This window comes from Triticum aestivum, chromosome 7A, assembly GCF_018294505.1.
Source record: "Triticum aestivum cultivar Chinese Spring chromosome 7A, IWGSC CS RefSeq v2.1, whole genome shotgun sequence".
In the NCBI taxonomy this organism is placed as follows: Eukaryota; Viridiplantae; Streptophyta; class Magnoliopsida; order Poales; family Poaceae; genus Triticum; species Triticum aestivum.
This window is the reverse complement of record NC_057812.1, coordinates 615540800-615556787: the sequence shown is the minus strand read 5'-3', so window position 1 is coordinate 615556787 and position 15988 is coordinate 615540800. Positions and strand designations below refer to the sequence as shown.

General features: G+C 43.5%; 1 protein-coding gene across 1 annotated transcript; it reads right to left on the bottom strand.

The window, feature by feature from the left end:
• Positions 1–886: 886 nt before the first annotated feature.
• Positions 887–15004, bottom strand: LOC123153571 (zinc transporter 10). The gene is made up of 4 exons (XM_044572635.1): positions 14748–15004; positions 13995–14620; positions 10668–10817; positions 887–1195 (listed from the first exon to the last, which is right to left on the bottom strand). Exons 1-4 carry the CDS (start codon positions 14953–14955, stop codon positions 887–889), a joined length of 1293 nt encoding a protein of 430 aa, XP_044428570.1. The 5' UTR covers positions 14956–15004.
• Positions 15005–15988: the final 984 nt, after the last annotated feature.

Here is a 15988-nt window from a genome sequence, read left to right as displayed (position 1 = left end):
TTTCCCTGCATGGTTCTTGGAGGAGACTTTATACAAGATGATGTATGACAACAAGGATAAGAGGTGATTAGGGCAAGTGTTGAGAGTAAATTAATATGTGGTTAGTTGGGTTTACTTATTGCCGTAAGGTCCCCTCCCCCTCTCTTCTTCTTGGAACAGCCCCTCTGGGGATTGCACAAATATGTGAACATCATGAATGAGAACGACACATAGCTCAGTACTATTCATTCTAGCAATTAACTCTTTGCAATAATTTAAAAAATAAAGGTTTAAAAGGGAATATATAAAATTCATTTTTAATTAACTATTAAAATGAAGGAAGGATACAAGAGGAACAATTGAACTGCATGCGCTCCAAACGAAGTCGAAATAGCAATTCAAACCAAAAACCAATGCACTATATTGCGAGGAGTTTATGGGTGTGACGGTAGGAGATGAAACCAGAATCACTGCATGGAAGTGCAATCGGATGGAGTAGGTTGGGTCGCACTTTGGATCCGTGCAGTGAACTTGTGGCATAATTCCCGATTTTAAATGTGAGCTTGTGACGGGAACAAAGTCAGTTCCTGGAGCTCCTTATCCCCAACACTAATTCATCTCCTGTATCACCATCCATCACAAATTCACAATGCATGACAAAGAGGGACTTTGTTGTTTATTACCAACAAAGGCACCTTTGCGTCCCACCACTACCATGTTAAGAACAAGAAACAAAAGAACCAACGAAAAAAGAAGCAGCTTCTCCATTTCTCCAAGGGACTATAGAGCAACTCCTAGTGCATTGAAAGCCATGTGTACGTCCAGCTTCTACAACTCCAATCCTTCATCTTATTTTCCATCTCTAGTCATTTCAAGTATGTATAGATACTCACACCAACCACCAACACTAAGTCCAGATAGCAAGGGATGCCATGGCTATGGCCCCAAGAAACAGGGAGACATATGCACCAACCTGCAAGATGGTCGGGTTGTTGCTCATCCTCCGACCAAGAAAATCAGCCGCGATGAGATCCACCAGTGCCATATAGATCAGTACACCAGCCGACATGGCATTAAGAATACCCTCCACCACCAAAGCACGGGGGCTGTACGGGTTGTAGAATGATGCCATGGCGGAGCCTGCAGCGATCCCGGCGGGTGTTGTGATGGCAAAGAAGAACGCCATCAAAAGCATAGAGAGATCCTTCAGCTGAGCCTGCGTAGATTTGTTTCATGACATACCTTGCTTAAAGTGAGGAACTATTATATTTAGCACATATGTAATGTAGAGCTCTTTTACAGTGGTTGTAGAGTTACGACTTGTAATTTCATGTAACTCCCCTCCAGAATATTTTGGACCGTCGGATTTATAACAATAATTTATAACGAGTGTTTTGCAGAGAAACCCTTGATTATTTTGATAATCAACCCGCAGTATATGCATAATAAACGTTTCGCTCTCCTGTTTCGTACGTCACCCTTCGCCGGCTGCAGGAGTTGTTTCGTCCCGATTCCCCTCCTCCTGACCCCACGAACCCTAGCTGCTGCACCAACGCAAGCCCGCCGCCGCTTCAACGTCGCCCCGCAGCCGACCGGCACGTCGCTTTCCTGTGCCCTCGCACCGGTCCTGCTCCACCCTCTCGCCTCCCTCCGCTCTAGGTCCGTCTTGCGCCGCCAGAAGCAACTCCCGGTCTCCAGCCATTGACCTCGCCTCGCTCCTCTCCGGTCGTCGTTGCTGTCAAGGAAGTATCCGGCGGAACGCAGCGAACCCCGACCTCCTCCACAACAGCCGACGCCCCTCCCTCTAGCGAGTTCACCCTGTCGTCGCCTGCTGCAGAAGCGGGACGAGCCTCCCAAACGCAGCGAGCTCCTTGCGTACGGTCAGATTGCTGCCTCCTTCTCTGGCCCACCCATCCCTAGCTCAAGAACTTATATGTCAGTTAATATATGATACCCTTGTGGCAGTTTGCATTTTATACTGTGCTTCGTATTGCAGCTACAAGCATGCAGAGGATTATCAAGAATGAGTTATAGCTGCTTATGAAAGCTGCGGACATGATTCGTCACATTGCATTAGAATTAGAAGTTTACTTTGCTATGTTCTTTGGTGCAGCACAACTGGGTGCAGTTTGTTTCTTATGTGGAGTTCGCTGGATCAAACTTCATATTCTACGTTGCTCTATCTTTTGCTGCACCTCAGATGCCCTTTATGCTTTCAGTATGATCTTGTGTGCAGTTAGGTGGTTCAAAGATTGAACTTCAGTATCCATGCGATATGTACGGATGTGAATACATGACCGTACGAGCTTCGATCTGTTTTGTTACGTCCAGCGGCTCGACGCAGAAGGGCGCCTCTTCACCGATGATTGCTGGCGGCTGTAGCGAAGTGCTGTTTCCTGGCGCCGAAGTCCAGAGCTAGCGTCTTCAGAGACAGTGGCCGTCGTCTCGGTTGTGTCTTCCAAGCTGAACGTCCTCAGATTTTCTCCATGTTGTAGCCTTGAAAACTAGTCAAAAGGAGTTGGGTCTGTGGCATTCGTTGAATGTTTCGCTAATGCTTTGCAGTTGAGAATGTTTCGATGGTGTCTTCATCGCCTCAGAAATTTTGATTATTTTTATTTAACCAAGTTAAGTTAAAAATAAATACCCATTGTTTATATGAAAAAAGGTTGGGCCTGGGACTCGAACGCAGGACCTTTGGTGATTGCCCTAGCGCTCAACTATGTGCGCGGAGCACAAGCAAAAATTACACTCAAGATAAATAGATGGCGGGCGTTCCTAGCAGGCCAACTAATCCTAAACGTTGATGCTTCATAGTAGTTCATCACATACTACAAATACTACATGATCAAACACTAATTCATTACAAACACTAGTTCATGTTACATACTACATTCACTACTAGTACTAAGGGGGGTGGGAATCTCACGGCGGCGAGCTGGCGGCCATGGACGACGCGGTGGAGGAGCTCAATCCTCGTCGGAGCTGCCAAGGTCGATATACTTCTCCCTCTGCTTCTCGCAGATGCGCCGCCACTCGTCGTCCTTCTCCTTGGCAGCAAGGTTCGCCCGACCGTCTGCTAGAGCATGAGGGCTTCGGGTTCCTCGTCATGGCGCCGGCGCTCTGCCTCCTCGCGCAAGCTGCGTTCGGCAATGGCGGCCGCGACCGCGTCGACATCGGCGACGAAGTCCTCGGGCCCGACGACGCTGTGGCGCATGATTTCCTCGGGCTCCTCCAGCTCCTCTAACCACTCCGTCTTCACGGGGATAAGCCTCTCGCCGGAAGAGGAAGAGCTTGCTGCGCGGGTGAGCCACGCGGCAGATCTCGATATTGCAGCGGAGGAGCCCACGGCGGAGGACCCCGCGGCCGGCTGACGGTCGTACTCCTCTGTCTCGCGACGGAGGAACCTCGGCGGCGGTGAGAGGCCCCAGTTCATCCACTTCTTGCCCCGCGCTTCCTCGCGCCGTTCGAGCGGACACGACGCTCGCGCTCGGGGTCGTGACAATCGCCGGAGCTGTGGCCGAAGCTCCACATGGCATTTCGAGGCGTGTTCGGGCTCGCCGGCGACGAGAAATGCGAGGGGGCAGTGGGGAATTGCTGTGGAACGTGGCGGCGGAGGTATAGGGTTTCGACCCATATCTCCCCGCAAACCCATAGATATACCGCTTCTGCTGGGCGGTTTGCGGGCCGCAGTAAATTTTTTTACGGGCCGGACGAGTATACGGGCTCTGTTCTGGCCAAAAAATTGGGCCGAGCCTGTATACTCGCCAGACTTATGCGGGTTTGCGAGATTTACAGGGTCTGCTAGAGATGCTGTAAGACTGATAACCTTATGTATGGAATGAAAAGAAAAGAAGAAACGTACACCTGGTTAATTTTTTATACCGCTTAATTGTCCATGAACTTGAATCAGTTGAGTTGGATACTTGAGTGCACATGGAAGAAGCAAGTACTGAAGATCCAGTGCAACGACTTCTGGAGATCGATTCAGCTGGATACTCCAGTGCACAAGTATACTTGAGTGAATTTATATCCGTTGAATTGTTATAAAGAAGTATTCTCCACAATCGTAGTATTTCAGCTACTATAGAAATTCACAAGCGAAAGAACCCCAAACAGTAACATTAAACAACTTATAATTTGCTGGGTGAATGACAAGATCAAGATGGTAATGGAACTGGGCAAAATATTCTCACTCTCATGAGTGCAACATTACATAGTATTTCAGTTCTGAAAGTAACTCTCTCTATACTATGCCTATTCCTTGAGTTCTTCTGTGCATATTGGTTCACTATCTCATCTTCTTGGCTGATCTGAAGCTCGATCGTTTTGAAGCAGAGAACAAACGAGGAATCCCCATTAAACATGGTCACGAAATCACCAAACACTGGTAGAAAAAGGGTCAAACGTGAAACACATTAGTGCCGGTTTGAATTAAAGCCGGCACTAATGTGTACATTAGTGCCGGTTCGTGGCGGCGATCAATAGTACCGGTTCGTGGCGAACCTTTAGTACCGATTCATGCCACGAACCGGTATTAAAGAGGTTGTGTCAGCCTGCGGTCAGGCTATGGCCCCACCATCACCATTTAGTGCCGGTTCATACCACGAACCGATACTAATGAGGTTATGGCAAGCTGTTTTTAGCCCCACCTCGCCAAGAGAGAGGCAGTATGAGCGGTTTATAAGCCGTGAGTGCACAGACAATGACGAAGAGTTGCAATGCTCACCTACATGTTGATTAGCTTCAAGCCTTGCGGAATAGTATAGATTGCACTGAGCTATGTGCAGTGGCTTAGTGCAATCTATACTATTCCGAATGGCTTGAAGCAAATTAACCAGCATTGCACCTCTTTTTTATTTTTAATAACTTATTTAAACTCCGCACTTCTTTTGTGTTCAGTATGCAGCATTTAAAGCGACGTCATCAATTTCCAACATTCTGACATCATTTGTTGTTTTTCGGTCATTTACCTAATTCTTTAGAGAGCTAAATGACCGTGAAATTGAAAATCACTACAAAATGAATCTTGAAAATGTTGAAACTTGCCATGGTATCATCATATCACCCGCATAGCATGCGCGAAAGAGTAGAGGGTCACGGAAAAAACTGGACGCACTTCGTGTACAAACTGGACATACTCTTTCCGAGTATCAGGGTTTCGGACGAGAACTCATCTGTTACATGGCCACTTCAATGTTTTTTAAACTTATTTGAACTCCAGACTTCTTTTGTGTTTAGTATGCAGCATTTAAAGCGACGTCATTAATTTCCAACATGTTCTGACATCATTTGTTGTTTTTTGGTCATTTACCTAATTGTTTAGAGAGCTAAATGACCGTGAAATTGAAAATCACTACAAAATAAATCCTGAAAATGTTGAAACTTGGCATGGTATCATCATATCACCCGCATAGCATGCGCGAAAGAATAGAGAGGGTCACGGCAAAAACTGGACGCACTTCGTGTACAAACTGGACAAACTCTTTCCGAGTATCAGGGTTTCGGAGTCCGGAGTGGGTACTAATGTGCATCCCACCAATCAGGAAGACACGGATCGTGTGTTTCTTTCTAGCTCTTGCGAGTCGTTGGATCAAGGGTGTGTTTCTTCCTAGCTCATGTGAGTCGTTGGATCGAAACTACCACAATCACTTTGTGAGCCAGACGACCCTATATATAGCCCACCTCTCGCCTTCCCTGCATAAGTCTTTCAGTTCATTGACTACATACATCTATCAGTTCATCGACTGCATACATCTACTAGTTCATCGACTGAATACAAATCATTCGGATTCGCCATCATACGTCCAACCGTGCATTTGATATGCATATATATGCATCACGAGCCACGGTTGGGCTGTATGATGGTGATACCGATTGGTTTGTTCTAGATCCGACATAAAAGGTTTGATACAACTTCTTTTTTGTGTCATAAGAGCTATCTCTCCTCCTACCTATTTTAGTTACACAACTACCTATTTGTGTCAAATTTTCACTTTTGATGTTGCTCTTGCATCATAAGCATCCATGTTAACTGGACTTACAAGTAATGCAATTTAACCAAACTATCTTGTGATCTTCACCAGGAGAGAGGCAGTATGAGCGGTTTATAAGCCGTGAGTACACAGCATTCCGAAAGGCTTGAAGCAAATTAACCAGCATTGCACCTCTTTTTTATTTTTAATAACTTATTTAAACACCGGACTTCTTTTGTGTTCAGTATGCAGCATTTAAATCGACGTCATCAATTTCCAACATGTTCTGACATCATTTGTTGTTTTTCGGTCATTTACCTAATTGTTCAGTATGCAGCATTCAATTTCCAGAAGAAAATAAATAGAAGAAAATAAATAATGCAGAAAATAAAAAAACTATACAAAAAATTACTCAAAAATAAATAGAAGAAAATAAATAATGCAGAAAAGAAAAAACTATATAAAAAACTACTCAAAAATAAATAGAAGAAAATAAGTAATGCAGAAAAGAAAAAACTATATAAAAAATTTGTTGGCACACTGCCCAGTGGGCCTGCCAGACCTAGTGAGTGCAAATGCAGGTCCAGAAGGGCCAGCAGGCTCACAGGACAGCGTGCCCTAATTAATTAGGCCGAGAAGCCTGCTATATAGAGGAGTTCGAAGAGGTAGCCGCGGCTGGGTTTATAAACCAGTGCGGCTGCTCTTCACCGGGCGAGGTGGGACTAAACTTTGGGGTGGCAGCGCAAGGCCTTTAGTACCGGTTGGTGGCTCCAACCGGTACTAAAGACCACCCTTTAGTACCGGTTGAAGCCACAAATCGGTACTAAAGGCCTGCTCTTCTTGCCTCTTTGCCTGGCCAAAGTAGGCCTTTAGTACCGGTTGGTGGCTCCAACCGGTACTAAAGGCTCACTCTATATATCAGTTACATCTCCCCACTTCTTTCGTCAACCTCTCGCGCGCCGCTCCCGTCGTCGCCGCCCTCGTCGTCGTCGTCGTCCCCGCCGCCGCCCCGAACGCCGCGCGCCGCCGTCCGTCGTCATCCCGCGACGCGGTCCCGTCGTCGTCCCACGCTGCCGTCCGTACGTATCTCGCTCTCTCTCCTCGCGCGTACCCGGCCGCCGCGCCGCGCGCCGTCCGCCCCGAACGCCGCGCGCCGCCGTCGAACTAGAGATTAGAACTAGTTGAATAATTAATATAACTAGTTTATTTTTAGTAAGAAAATTTAGGTATATGAGATTTGAACTAGTTCAATAATTAACATAACTAGTTTATTTTTAGTAAGAAAATTTAGGTATATGAGATTTGAACTAGTTCAATAATTAATATAACTAGTTTATTTTTAGTAAGAAAATTTAGGTATATGAGATTTGAACTAGTTCAATAATTAATATAGCTAGTTTATTTTTAGTAAGAAAAATTTAGGTATATGAGATTTGAACTAGTTCAATAATTAATATAACTAGTTTATTTTTAGTAAGAAAATTTAGGTATATGAGATTTGAACTAGTTCAATAATTAATATAACTAGTTTATTTTTAGTAAGAAAATTTAGGTATATGAGATTTGAACTAGTTCAATAATTAATATAACTAGTTTATTTTTAGTAATTAAAAATTTAGGTATATGAGATTAGAACTAGTTCAATAATTAATATAACTAGTTTATTTTTAGTAAGAAAAAATTAGGTATCTGAGATTTGATGATCTAATTAAAATATTATTTGTTAATGAGTTTTTCTATTTATTTAATTTTTTATATATTTTGAGTTTATATAAATGTTAGATTAATGTCGAATGTTAGATGAATTAGATAGAAAAGTTAAATATATAGTAATGTCAATTGAATATATAGTTAGATATATTAATGTCAAATGTTAGATGAATATATATTTGGCTAGATATAGGTGTTTAATGTTTCATCTATATGAACATAGGAAATGTCATCTGACGACGAAAAAGATTTCATTATGTGCGAACACTGTGAAGACCAGCGCGGCCTGTGCGACCAAAATTTCCTTGTTGATGGTAGGCGCTTCAGCATCAAGCTGGATGAGACATTCGAAGTTGATACAGTAAGTCACTTTGTTAATTATTATTTGAATGCAAAACTTATGCTTCATTTGCTTCAACTTATAATTTTAAATTTTCACTATTCTACTAGCGCATCCCCTACTATGCAAGAATTTTTGTCTTGGATAAGATAGGTTCTAGTGCTATAGATGATATGGAGGTAAAGAGAGTTTACTTGAAGACGGAGCATGGGTATACTTTCAACGTCAAATTATATAATGGAGACACATACACCCATTTTGAATGCAAAACTTGGCAAGCACTATGCAAGGCTTATGCATTTGAGCCTGATATGGTTATCACCTTTGATATTCGTCCGGAAGATGATATTGAAGGTAATATAGACATCTGGGTCGATGTGCAAACGCCTCCAGTTCTACCATTTGGTGACTTTTTCTCAACCATGCATGCATATGTTTATGTCTTTCATACAGTTTATTCAAAAATAGTTGACAACTAATTTGTATTGTCAGCTTATTTCGGTTCAAGCAAACATGTCCGGCGCTTGGTAGATAGGACCTACTACTGCCCCGGGGCTCAACTAAACTGCGAGGAGATAAGTCATTATGTTTCATGGCTTGAGGATCTTAATATTGTCAAGACAATTTTTTCTCCTAAACTTAGAAATGTTAGTACTCAAAATGTGCGACCAATGGTGATCGTATTGAACTACGGTCACATCTATAATCGAAAGATGATAAGATTTTAAATATTTGTCCTTAATTAATTAGTGCATCTTTTGCATACATTATTTTTGAAGCTAAACTTTCATTGCTTAGTATATTAATTACTGAGTGAAGTGCATCATAGGTCCTCCAACTATTTCAGAGGTGTCACGTAGGTCCTCGAACTATGAAAATCGTCATCCACGTCCTCAAAATGCAACATGTGTGTTATCCTGGTCCTCAAACTATTTTAAAGGTGTCACGTAGGTCCTTAAACTATTTCAGAGGTGTCACATATATACACACTTATTACTATATACGATGTTCTTCAACAGGGACTTCCGATGACAGTTGTGCCTCAGTGGATCGAGACTAAAGGTGACATGTCAATGGTTAGCTTACGGCCAAGATATCCTACATTGCACATAAGTGCATTCAGGATTTTTGAAAGCGAAGAATGCTTAATAGTGAAAGATTGGAGCAAAATTGTTAATGATCACAGAGAAGTACTAGGGGTCAGCAAGGAGAAGCACAACCCAAGATTAGGAGACAGATTCATCTGCATGCTCCAGTATGATGAATCAGGAGAGCTATACATGTTCTATACTATTCTACCTGAGAGGGAGCAGCAGGAGTAGCTACTAGTTCATGCTCTTAATTAGTACTTGTCTCATGTCCGTGTCCTGAACTTCGATGTTGGTGATGATTATGTTGAACTTGATGATATCTTTGCTTCTGTTACAAAGTGAATGTTTCCTCTTTAAGCTAGCCAGCATTGATGATGATTACATAGCTAGCGGTAATGACTATGATGATTAAATAGTGGTAATTAGACGACTATGATGATTTTTAGCTAGCTAGAGTTTATTTATTTATTAATATGCGATGATGATGATGATGATGATGATGACGACTACAACTCATTATAACGTAAAACAATCCTAAATTAAATTGATAACACAAATTTAATTGAAAAATACAAAATAAAACAAAAACCCACAACCATTTAGTACCGGTTGGTGTTACCAACCGGTACTAAAGGGCTCCCGGCCACTGAAACTGGCTCGTGCCACGTGGTAGCCCTTTAGCACCGGTTCGTGCTGAACCGGTACTAAAGGGGGGGGGGGCTTTAGTGCCGAAACTTTAGTGCCGGTTCCTGAACCGGCACTAAAGGGCCTTACGAACCGGTGCTATTGCCCGGTTCTACACTAGTGAAAGCAAGCATAGTTCCTGAAGCGACAGTCATGCTTCGGATTCCATCATAAAGGACTCGGAAAACATTAAGGGCCGGTCATCTCAGTGGTGTGTGACTGGGTGGCGACCATGGTGGTGTGCCCGGCAGCAGCCGCTTCCTCGAGGGACGGCAAGCAGGTTACGATGGGAGGGGAACCCGACGGTATGTCCGGCAACCGCCTCTTCCACGAGGGACGGCGAGCAGGTCGTGTGGTGGTGGGGAACCCGATGCGGCCGCTTTCGCGAGGGACGACGAGCAGGTCGCCAGGGAAGTCGTCAATGGCAGCAGAGATCGGAATCTACGGCTGTATCCGATGATACATTAGGATTTATTTAGGAACATTAGAAGGTACTTTGAGATTTGGATCAGGAATGACGTATGTGTTAACATCTGAGGAGGGGCCTCACGCGGAAGGCCCTGACCGTGGTAAAAATAACGGATATACCCTTTTATAAAACATAAAAAGAGTATCCCACCTAATTTTGGTACCGGTCCCACCATTACTTTGTAATTTCATGTAATTTCACTCTCGTAACTCCTTGTAACTCTAATTTTATTACCATCAGATTATAGAGCATGGACGGCCCCTAAAATCGCCAATCACCGTAACAGTTGTAATGTACTATTATTGGTTGAGCAGGTACATCTCAATTACAATACGAAGGTTTTGAAGAAAACACACCTCTTTTCATTTTCTGAAAGACCACACTTAAGCATGATTAGGAGAAAATGGAGATAGTTAATTAACCTGAGAAATGCAGTCACCCAGTGCAAAACCCTCAAAGAACTGGTGGAAGGAGAGGGCAGCAACCAGAGGCTTGATTGTACACGTGCTCTGCGAAATACCTAGTGATAGCCCGATGATCACCGAGTGTGATACAATTCCAAGTTCCAAAATCTTGAAGGTTGTCCATACATGCAGCAAATGACTATAAATAATTAGGCATATATACATGCATCAAATGACTATAAATCTTGAAGGTTGGCCATTCATTACATTATTAAACCACATGAAAATAGGCCATTGTATTAATCCACACACCAGCTAAAATATTTTTTTCATTGATCATATGACTGGCTTGATTAACATAGTCCACATCACCTAAAATATATTTTCTATTGATCATATGGCTGGCTACATTAACGCAGTACTAAATACAGATGTATTCGCTCAAAGAAAGAGATTTATGGTAAATACAGCTACATATATAGACATATAGTAAATAAGATCTTCTAAGAAGCACTACCTTTTCTCTAGAAAGTAAAATCAATTTTGTATCACAACTATTATCGATTCAAAAAGTTAGAAGTGGAGCCTATAAGCAGTACGTGCTTAAACTGACAAGGTTCCAGATGGTAGTATATACTGCTAACAATAAAGAGCAAGGATTTGACGAATTCAAAGTATCTAGGCCCTTAATTAATCATGGTCTTCATTTAATTTCCTTAGTTGTACATCGATCCTCACAATAATCTAGTACTCCATCCTTTCCGGTTTATAGGGCTTGTCTCAATTTAAAGGGCTCATCTCAATCTCATTTGAAGATTCCGGGGGCCATTAAATCACTGCATGCAAGAATTAAAAAGGAACACACCAATGCATGTAATATTCCTACTCATCTAGTCGACAAGCATGCATGCATTGCAATTAATTCAAATTAATGCATCAGTTTAATTTGAGTAGTTTTGTGAAGTACGAGAAACATTCCTCCACTCACCATATACCTTGGAAAATAAGTATAATGGTTGGTATTTGTCAATCCGAATCTAACATATCATAATGGTGGAGATTCTATACGAATGTAGTACTTTTTTGTGAGAATAATAGTGACATACTATATACACTGATGAAATAAAACGTGGGCTGCTCTCCCTTCAGTATGCGCAACTCTAGATCCATGGTGTAAATTTGAAACATAACTCACAAAAACAGAAAGTGTATATTTTTTTAAGGGCGTTGCAATGAAATTTAATATAATTGTGTACTAAACCAAACACTAGCATGTTTGTTTTGTGGGGTACTGCTTTCTTGACCAGGCTACAACAAACTAATCACCTCCTACAGTCCGTGGTTGGCCAAAGAATGAAAATTATGTAATTATTTTTATTTTACCATGTCAAATTAAAGATATGACTATCAAATATTTATTATTGATCCACTAGAAAGAACCTGCAACGAGACAAATATTTTAATATTGTCTTGAGGAAAAATATCGACATGTTGGATCCACATTATAATGATGATGGATGATCGGGAGTAGCAGCACGACAGGTTGGAATTGCTACCAAAGACTACTCCACCAAAAAATTGGTCATGGCCAGAATGCTGATCCTTGTTTGGATAAATATATATGATGATACTATTCATCACCCGGGGGTAGAATAAGTTATTCTGCATCCGAGATAATTTTATGATCGTTTTATAAATAAATTACCATTGGAATACAAATAGTTATATTCATATTGATTCACTATGTAAAATTTGGCATAGGAAAAGAAAAATATAGGTCATAAGACCAAAAAATCGTATTTTACGTATATTTTACACTATATTATTACATCTGTAATTTTACATGTCAAAGTATTTTTTATGGCGAATGTATGTTTTCTTACATTCTCTTTTTACGTCTAAAATAAGACAAAATTTACGGAATGTAAAATTATGATGTATTAATGTTGAAACAGAGGGGGGGGGGGGGGGGGGGGGGGGTGAAGAATAACTATTCCTCACTGAGGGTGACGAATAGTCAATCCCTATTCCTCACTTCAGGATAAATATATACCGAGACATTTGCTATTTTTGTCCATGACACATCCAGACATATTTTTTAATCCCACCGTTGGATCATGTTATATTATAGGTGTGTTGGTTCAATATTTTTTTCAGTATTTTTAAGAACCTTTACACCTTCGAAAACTTTAACTAGTTCTATGGTAAGCTATTGTAGAAAATCCTACTCCTATATATATATATTAGAAAATTATATGTCCCAAAATTCTTGGCTTAGATTTGTCTAGATGCGCATGTACTAGACGGAGGTTATATATATTTTTTGGAAAATTATATGTGTTTTGCTAGTTAAATTGATGACCTACATTCCCATGCGAGGCTTATATTTGCATCTGGAGGGAGTATGTAGATATGTTGGTTTATCATATATGTCATGCTATTCCATGCATGATTAATTCTTTTTTGTTGCGGGAAAGGAGCATGCATGATTAATTCGACTAGCACATTTGTCATCACTAGCACATTTGTCATCTTTTCCTATTGGTGTGTCACTAACCCCATATAAAGATGCAACTAATTTGCTGAAAGTATATAGCTTAATAAAAAAAAGTTGCACCCGGAGTATATGTGCGCGTGCAATGTACCCGGGAGGTTGGTGTCACGTGCATACAATATGCGGATAATACCATGACTATGGTGGAGGGGGTTGAAACTTGATATCATCAACCTCAAGTTCCTTCTTCTCTACTTTGAGGCCATGCCGGGTCTTAAGATCAAATTTGATAAAGAGTGACATTGTGGTTTTAGGATTCTCGGACGACGATCGGTAGCGGATTTCGGACAAGATGAATTGCAGGTTGTAGTCGTTCCCTATTACATACATAGTGATGCCGTTGTCTCATACGAGGGTAACCTTGAGGGATTTCAACCCGCTTATTGCTCTGGTCGCTTCTAGGTCGGTGCCATGGTGTGACCGTGTTAGGTCCAATGGGAGTAAGTACATTCTTATTGACTCCGGCCACTTGGCAGCCTTTTTTCTTCTTTCTTTGCATTCCCCTTGGATGTGTTTGTGCTGATGCCCCAGCGGGCGTTATTATTTTCTTTGGTGCACTTGAACTTGTTGTATGAACTGCATGATTGATTTATCTATAAAGCATGATGAAAGCCTGCTTCGAGAGAGTTCCTTCTTGCACACATACTTAAGCAACTAATTAATTAAGCGAGAGTGATATAGTGTTTTTGAGCTCGTTACGATTATGCTTGCCTGGTATAAGCTATCCCAAAAAACAGCATCGATTATGCTTGAGCTTGAGAGGAGGGGCAAGGCAAGCACTGTGTTCGTACCTGCGAAACCACCACTTGACGAGCTTGGGACGGGCCCTCCTCGTTCTCGTGGCCATGGCCGTTGTGCACTACTCCTTCGTAGACGTGCGCATGGCTGTGCCCAAGGTCGGCTTTACACTTCTCGCCCCCTGTAGTCCTCCCGTCCTCCAGCAGTGGCGACCCCGTCTCATGTTGGGCGCTCGTTGTGGCGGAGGCGGCAGCGGCCATATCGCGCTGCTTACGCTCGTAAAACTGTGTGCCGATGAAGTCGACCACGAGCGTGACGAGGCTGGCGAGCATGGCGACAGAGCCCGCGAAGGGGAACTGCCGCCACGGCGACGAGTCCGGGAGGCACGGGTCCAAGAATTTCTCCTCCGCGTCGTGCATCATGTGCACGTACCCCGTGCCCAGGACTACCCCCGCCGCGAACGCCTTGGCGAGCAGGAACGCCCACCCGCCCTCACCGGCTCGAACCCCGCCACGCCACCTGTGGCCGACGAGCGGGATGGCGACGCCGGCGGCGCTCGAGACAAGGATAGCGGCGACGGCGACTATCTTGAGCTGCAGCGCCGCCGCCTCGTTGCGGCAGACATCGCCGCCGCCATCCCCCGTCGCCTCCGCGTCGCAGCTCGCCGCGGAAACCGAAGCTGCCACCCATCATCAGATATACTGTATCAAGCAGTGCCGCCGCGTCATAGTCATACTACTACCAAGAACCATCGAGCGGTGCCGCCGTAACTAATTAGTAGTAACATGATATATCTACGTACATACCTGCGAACCGTTGTAGGTAGGCCAAGAGGGCGACGTACGGCTCCATTTCCTGGTCTCTCGACGAACGCCGGCCGACGAATGCGGTCGTCTTGCTCTTGTCCCGCAGAACAATCGGATGCGAGTTGAGAGTTGAGAGTTGAGACTCCGGGCAGAGTTTACAGCCATGAACACATGGTATCCACTGCATCAGCGCGGCGCATGTTGTCATCCCGCCGCGTCCGCGCCTGGTGGAACGTCGGGGGGTGGGCCAGGGTCCACATGCTGGGTGACGGCATAAAAAACATGAGACAGGCATGCGTGGTCTTCTCTGTGTGTGTGGATTTCAGGACGCGGAGGTACGATGTCGACACAATGACGATGTCTGGACACGAAGGTACCATGTCGACACAGTTGTTGTGTTTGCTTTGATTTTTCGTGCACAATTAATCTAGAACCCAATGTGTCAACCATAAGGTTTCATAAAATAATATGTCAATGATAAGGCTCATGACTCGACTTTGATCGTTAGGGATTGGTGCAAAGATCATTTCCTAAGTAAGCTGCAAGCAGGGCTAATTTTAACAACCGATGTAGTAACAATGAAAACCACTCCCTATTTGACGAGGCTGTACCAGCAAGTGTGTCAAGCAAAATATGCCATTGTCATGGAACGCCGATCCCAACAGCAGATAATGAGGGCTGAGAACGTTGACCACGAGGACACGTGTAAATGATGAAATACTAACACATCCACTCCTTGTGGGAGCCGATGAAACTTCACTCCAGGATCAAGGCAACCTCGAAGACGTCGACACACTGCAATTCAGTGGTACTATTTGAGTTCCCTGCGGACACCTCAAGAGGGTAACGACGCAAAGTGTCGTCGCCGACAAGCACGAAACAACCGTCTAGGGTTTTCACCAGAACCCAGACACAAAGAGAAAACCCGCAATGACACCACTGTTGTGTGTGCCAAAGTGCAGAGCTTTCACTCACATCCTCACCAATGCCACAATAGACATTCAGACCCAACCATCTAGACGGACCATCAAGGGTCGATGCCTTGGAATCAAAGTCGGACTCACCACCAGCACGAGAGTAAAAGGACACCTAAGAACAAAGGCACCAAGAAATGGACAACATCATAGCAGAACCGCCGTGAACCGGACATCCCGATGTCGGTCCACGCGCTGGGAGACCCACCTTTGTCGTGGCACGGATCAAGAGAGGCTAGCTAGCATCATCGCCGGGGCAGCCCTAGA